General features: G+C 59.2%; 1 protein-coding gene across 1 annotated transcript; it reads left to right on the forward strand.

Moving 5' to 3' along the window:
- Positions 1-788: 788 nt before the first annotated feature.
- Positions 789-5414, forward strand: GNAT1 (G protein subunit alpha transducin 1). The gene is made up of 8 exons (XM_075548988.1): positions 789-894; positions 3677-3719; positions 3840-3981; positions 4073-4230; positions 4337-4465; positions 4648-4777; positions 4924-5077; positions 5224-5414. The coding sequence occupies exons 1-8, from the start codon at positions 789-791 to the stop codon at positions 5412-5414; spliced, it is 1053 nt and encodes a 350-aa protein (XP_075405103.1).
- Positions 5415-7242: the final 1828 nt, after the last annotated feature.

The raw sequence follows: 7242 nt of genomic DNA on the forward strand, positions 1-7242 counted from the left end.
AAGCACATGCCCACGTCTATGCATGTAGGTGCGTGTGCGCACAGACACACACAGGCCAACGAACACAGGACAGGCTCCCACGAACACACAGGCGTACACCAACCTGTCAAGTGGCCGCTGAGTCCCATGCATGTCCATGGGCTGGCCCACAGGAAAGCACTTGAAGCCCACCCCCCTGGCAGACCAAACCCTCACTATGGGGAGCAGCAGTGCCCACTGTTTCCTCTTGGGTCCCTGCAGAGGGGAGAACCCTGGTCCACAGCCAGGCACCAGTTCACACACTCCTGCTGTGTGACCCCTTCCCAGGACTGAGGGGGAGCAAGACTGAGTCCCCCAGGCTGGGAAGGCTGCAGGTGCTCCTTGCTGTTTCACTTCACCCTCATGTTCTTGGCCCCACCTCCTGGGAGCCCCCCTTCCTCAAGCCTTCACATGTCTCCCACTGTGGGGGCAGGGCAGACTCTCTTCTGGCCCTCTCCTAGAGGCACTGAGGAGGCCAAGTCAGCAGTTGAGGGATTGGGGCCACTCCAGTCCCCTAAGAAGTATTGGGGGGGAGGCTGAGCTGGGTTTACCTGTCCTTGTCTCTGATTGGCCCTTGGCCACTCCCACCCCACCCCCAAATCCCACTGAGCAGCCCCCACCAGGGCCCCCCGTGCAGGTCTGCGGAGAGCTAGCTGGTTGTCAGTCCTGAGCCTGAAGGGCATCTGGGGAAGCTAGAGCCTGGCTCTGGGGGTCCCCTACATCCAGAAGAGCCACCTTGCCTGCCTGTCCCTTCACCTGCCTCGGGGACCATGGGGGCCGGGGCCAGCGCTGAGGAGAAGCACTCACGGGAGTTGGAGAAGAAGCTGAAGGAAGACGCTGAGAAGGACGCCCGCACCGTCAAGCTGCTGCTTCTGGGTAGGGTGTGGGCCCAGCGGGGTCACAGCCACCAGGCCAGTGGTGTGGGGCAGGCATGTGGCCGGCCATTCTGTGAAGCCTGGAGGGTTCCTCTGGAAGCAAGTGAACCCCAGGCCAGGCCTGACCCTTGATGCTTTCTCCAGAAGGACATCCATCCTTGTGGTAGGAGTGCCAACATTTGGGCAAGGCACCCCCTTACTCTCGCTGGTTCCCTTAAGCTCTTCACAGGTTGGCTGGGCCTGTTGGACAGGGACACAGAAACCAGGTGCTTCATAGTAGGACTGCCGCCTTAGAAAGGAGTCTAGCCGTGGCGAGTCTCTAAGACCACCCAGATCCATGGACAGGGCCCTTGGCCCCCAGAGCTTCATTGGGGACTGACCTTCAAAGCCACCACAGGAGGCCCAGGTCCCGGAGGTCAGTGCGGGGAAGGACAAGCCATGCCCAGGTTTCTCGAGTAGTAAGAGAAAATGATGCTGACCCAGACCTGCTTCTCAGCCCCTGTCTGTCCCACTAACGGTGATGAAAAGCTGTTTAAGACAGCCATGGGTAATGGGGAGTGCGGAGACCCAAAGCCCATCTGTAGGCAATTGGACATCCCTTAACAGAAGGGTCTCAGGAAGGAGATGAGCCAGTCAGGGTGCAGTGTAGCAATGATGAAACCTACAACTTTCCTCTAGTTCTTTAATGCTCGCTGCCCACCCCCAACTATCATGACCCCAATTTTACCTTACAAATCCAGCTAGACCAGAGCATGTACACTGGTACAGATAGTAACTGGAAACACAGGGAATCCAGGACAGATAAACCCCTCAGGACCAATATCAAGTAGTCATACCAGGAGGGGAAGGGGAAATTGGGGGAAGGGGGAAACTGATCACAATGATCTATATATAACCCCCTCCCAGGGGGATGTACAACGGAAAAGTGGGTGAAGGGAGACATCGGTCAGTGTAAGACATGAAAAAATGATCATTTATAAGTTATCAAAGGTGAGGGAGTGAGGGGGGAAAATGAGCTGATACCAAGGGCTCAAGTAGAAAGAAAATGTCTTGAAAATGATGATGGCAACAAATGTACAAGTGTGTTTGACACGATGAATGGATGGATTGTGAAAAGAGTTGTACAAGTCCCCAATAATATTTAAAAAAAGATGGCCGTGGGCTCAACCAGGCTTTCCAGGGGCCAGCCAGCCAAGTAGAGCTAGGTAGAGGGGAGGCTCAGCTGAGAAACCCATTAACTGGGCCCTGGGTTCTCAGAGTCCTCAGTCCTCCCTGCCCAAACACGTTACTTCCCTCTGAGTCTAGCTCAATCCCAGCTCCCCACTGCCCAGATGAGAACCCAGGGCATCACCCAGGGCTGATGCGGCTCGAGGATCCCTACGTTACATTACATTGTAAGCACCGAGCTGCTAACAGAGTAGCCAGCAGTCGAACTCCCCAGGACGAAGAGGGAGTTGGTTTCCATAAAAGATACATTTGTGAGTGCTACAGGGAAGTTTCACTCTGGCTGACACAGTGGTCTGTCATGGATTTAGTTTGATCTTAGGCTGCTAACCTCAAGGTCAGGAGTTTGATACCACCAGCCGTTCAAAGGGAGAAAGGTGAGGCTTTCTACTCCCAAGAACGGTGACAGTCTCAGAAACCCACAGGGCAGTTCTACCCTGCTGTCCGGTGGTTGTGAATCAAATCAACTCACTGGCAGGTTTTTAAAAAATCATTTTATTGGGGGCTCGTATAACTCCTATCACAATCCATCCATCCATCCATCCATCCATCCATCCATCCATCCATCCATCCATCCATCCATCCATCCATCCATCCATCCATCCATCCTGCCAAGCACACCTGTACATCTGCTGCCATCGTCATTCTCAAAACACTTGCTTTCCACTTAAGCCCTTGGTATCAGCCTGGCATTCTCTCCCCTCCCTCCTCACCGGCAGGTTTTCGCTGGTTGGTCGGAGGCCACCCCAGAAGGGGGCGCTCGGGGATCCATTGTGGGTTCCCTGGGCAGCACCCAGGCTGCGCTCACTGCCCGTGTGCCTTTGGAGCCTGCCCAATGCCTCCCAGGGAGGTCTTGCCCTGTAAAGATTCAAACCGAACCTGTGGAGCCCCTCAACCTCGGGCTCTGAGAAGAACGTCCCACCACATCTGTATTGGGACACGGCGGGCGGGCTGCTGCAACTTTAACTCCGATGCTTTCGAAATGCCAGCCTTTTGGCTAGCGGCCCAGCACGCAACTGTTGCCCCTGCACCTGGGGGCTCCTCTGGTAAATATCACAGCTGAGAAGACGTTATGGGGACCTCCCGCTCTGCCAGAGGGGTTGCCATCGGTAAAAATCCAATCAATGCCGGGAGGTGCACATGGTGAACATGCATGCCTGGCTGGTCGCCAGCAGCTCGGAGGGAAAGACTGGACCATCAACAGGACACATGGCTGCCCTGGGTTCACGACGGGGTCATTCCACATGGGCCGGGTCCACAGTCAGTTGAGGCTGCTGATTTCCCTTATGGTTGCCCCTCCGACACATCACCTCAGTCCTTTACAAACATTGTAAGTGGCAGGTCTTACTTCGGATGGGGCTGGGGCAGGTGTGTCTGGGCACCTTGGTACTTCGGATGGGGCTGGGGCAGGTGTGTCTGGGCACCTTGGGCTCTTCTGCCACAGGGCTGTCCACTAGACCTTAGCCGGCCCACCAGCCGGGTGCTAGGAACAGCCCCTTGGGCTTCCTTACCCGGGTGAGAAGGGCAGGCTGGTTCCAGCGCAGCTTCCATTGCTCTAGGTGCCGGAGAGTCCGGGAAAAGCACGATCGTCAAGCAGATGAAGTGAGTACCCGGGCTCGCCCCAGGCAGGTCCCTGGGCCTGAGTGCCAACGCCCGGCCTGCCCCTCCCCCCTTACGGGCCAGGCGAGGGGAGGTTGTGTGACCCAATGGCCCCTTCCGCAGGATTATCCACCAGGACGGGTACTCGTTGGAAGAGTGTCTGGAGTTTATTGCTATCATTTACGGCAACACGCTGCAGTCCATTCTGGCCATCGTGCGCGCCATGACCACGCTCAACATCCAATATGGAGACTCTGCGCGCCAGGTGCACGGGGAGGCGGGCTGGCTGGCGCCTCTGGGGGTTGAGGCGGAGGGCAGGGGCCCAGGCTGACCTCCCCGTTTCCCACCGCCTCCAGGACGATGCTCGGAAGCTGATGCACATGGCCGACACCATCGAAGAAGGCACTATGCCCAAGGAGATGTCGGACATCATCCAGCGGTTGTGGAAGGACTCGGGTATCCAGGCTTGCTTCGACCGCGCTTCGGAGTACCAGCTCAACGACTCAGCTGGCTAGTGAGCGAGCATGCAGGCGGGCCAGGGGGCGCGGGGTAGGGGGGTGGGTGGGGCCTGCCACCTCCATCACCCTACCCACACGCGGGGGGGTGGGGGTCTCCCGCAGCTACCTCTCCGACCTGGAGCGCCTGGTAACCCCGGGCTACGTGCCCACAGAGCAAGACGTGCTGCGCTCGCGAGTCAAGACCACAGGCATCATTGAGACGCAGTTCTCCTTCAAGGATCTCAACTTCCGGTACGACCCCTCCCCTTTCTCAGCCCCCCCTCGTCGACCCGCAGAAAGGCCCTGTCCTCCAGATGCCCACTCCCTCCGACATCTGAGAGCCCGCCACCGCCATGGCCGGGAGCCGAGGGCATGGCCGTAGGCGCGGATGGCGGCCGGAGGGAGCGCGGGTTCAGGCACCCACGACCCCGCAGGATGTTCGACGTGGGCGGGCAGCGCTCGGAGCGCAAGAAGTGGATCCACTGCTTCGAGGGCGTGACCTGCATTATCTTCATCGCGGCGCTCAGCGCCTACGACATGGTGCTAGTGGAGGACGACGAAGTGGTGAGCGCCGCCCGCCTCCGGGGCGACGGAGGGCTGTGGGGCGGGCGGCTGGCAGGGACCCTGGAGCCAGGGAGGAGGGGCTGGGTGGTCAGTGGGATGGGACGGCTGCTGTGTGCCCGGGTCACAGCAGCTCCCGCCCTCCGCAGAACCGTATGCACGAGAGCCTGCACCTGTTCAACAGCATCTGCAACCACCGCTACTTCGCCACCACGTCCATCGTCCTCTTCCTCAACAAGAAGGACGTCTTCACCGAAAAGATCAAAAAGGCCCATCTGAGCATCTGCTTCCCGGACTACGACGGTGCGACGCGTCTCCAGGCCGCCAGGCGACGCCCGGGCCCGCGGTGCCGGCGTGGCTGGGGCGGGAGGGGGCGTGGCTGGGCGAGAGGGCGGGGCGTGGTGGGAGGGCGGGGCCAGGGAGTGAGCCCGCCCCCTGCGCCCCGCCAGGGCCCAATACGTACGAGGACGCGGGCAACTACATCAAGGTGCAGTTCCTGGAGCTCAACATGCGGCGCGATGTGAAGGAGATCTACTCCCACATGACCTGCGCCACCGACACGCAGAACGTCAAGTTCGTCTTCGACGCCGTGACCGACATCATCATCAAGGAGAACCTCAAAGACTGCGGGCTCTTCTGAGGTTGAAGACCCTACCCTGCTGCCCCCACCCCCACCCGGGCCCTAACGTCGCCAAGTCCCCACTGTAGGCTCCATCCCAAATCATCAGGCCACGCCCACGGCCACAGGCTCCTCCCCAGAGTGGACTATGCTGCCTGATGCCCTGCCTTGGCTCCGCAGACCCCACCCCCTGTCACATTCCCACATCCTCCGCCCACAAATCCCACCCTTTTCTTTTTTTTTAACCTCTTACCCTACCCAAGTGTCGCAGCTTCCAGCCTGGTGACCCTCAGGGATTCTGATTCTCTTCCCAGGTGCCTAAACATGTGCAGCCTCGACCTTGAGCCCCTCCCCCCCTCCAGCCCTGCCTGCCTTGTAGCCTCAGCTCCCAGGATTCCATCATCACCCCAGGACTCCTGCACTGGGGTCCCTCCATCCACAGACCTAGAGCCTACCCTCCCCCCCCTCCTCCCCCCAGACTTGAAGCTCAGACCCTTCCAGGTAACCCTCAGGTCTCTGAGAGTCCACTGCCCCAACCCAGCCCCAGTCCTGCCCTTCACGGCTGGACTGTGCTGGCCTTCAGAACCCACTGCAACCAGCCTAGCTAGGAGTAGTCAGGAGGGGGAGCTCACGGTGACTCAGCAGGGTCTGCTGACCAATCTCCTGCAGGTCTCACCACCCCGGGGCCTCAAGACTCACCTCTGTGTTTGTGGTGGGGGGAGGCGTGAGTCTGGGCTCAGCAAACATCCCTCCCTCCCAGAGTTTCATGAAGGGAAGGGGGTGGGCAGGGATCTCCCCTCCAGGCAGCCCACTCCAGCTTTGCTACTTCCATGTGACAAGTGTGACACCTGTCCACCAAGTAGCCCGTGGCTATCCCTCCCCGAAGCGTAGGGGCTCAAAGTCCAAACCAGTTCTGGCATGTCCAGCACCCTCCTCGCTTCCACCCCCTAACACACCATGTAGATGAATGAGTGAGGAAGGGACAGGTCAGGGAGGAATGAAAACTGGACCCCTCCCCACATGCCAGGCCTGAGTCACCCCAGCCCCTTCCTCCCACAGGCTCTGTCCCCACTGTCCTTGGACACCAGATGAGTGCCCATCTCACCCACCCACACACCTCACTGTGGCCCAACCGGCCAAGCGTTAGATCCGTTGGGGAGGGTACTGTTAACACCAAGTGTGACCAATGGTCAAGCAGTCCTGAGGGGTGGCTGGGGCAGAGTCCAGCTCTCATCGATCAGACCACGGCCAGGCCAAGCATGCAGGACAGGATGGAGGCCTAGGCTTGTGCCCAGGGGACCGACCTCAGGCGGGCTCAGGAGGAAACCCTAGTGCTTGCCAATGGCTTCCTCCACCCTATTCCTCTGGGGTCCATCCCCGGCAGGGAAAACGAAAGGCCATGCCTGAGCCCTTAGATGGAAGCCCATGTCCCCCACCTCCCTGCTCCCTTCCTCATCAGGCACCAAGCCCTCGCTGGTGCCCTGGGACATTGGGACAAAGAACTTCGTCTGACAAGGCCAGAACATAATCTGAACTCCCTTCCGCTTGGTGCACGCAGAAATAAAGCTTGGCTTCAAGCTCCGGCGATCCTTTCTGGGGGCAGTAGGGAGCGCAGTTAACTCACAGGGGCTCAGGGGCATTTGTCCAGTGCCCAGTGCCTGGCTGGACATGGGATGAGAAGGTGGCCCCTACCAGGGAGAAGCCGCTGTCCTGACTTGGTGGCGGCCACTCCAGAGGACATGGGATCCGCTAGTCCTTCCTGAGGGTGACTTGGGGAGGAAAAGGAGTTACCAGGGTACTATACTTGATCTTGGCCAAAAGGCCGAGAAGCGATTTTTACCAGGGTTAT

This window comes from Tenrec ecaudatus, chromosome 4, assembly GCF_050624435.1.
Source record: "Tenrec ecaudatus isolate mTenEca1 chromosome 4, mTenEca1.hap1, whole genome shotgun sequence".
Classification (NCBI taxonomy): domain Eukaryota; kingdom Metazoa; phylum Chordata; class Mammalia; order Afrosoricida; family Tenrecidae; genus Tenrec; species Tenrec ecaudatus.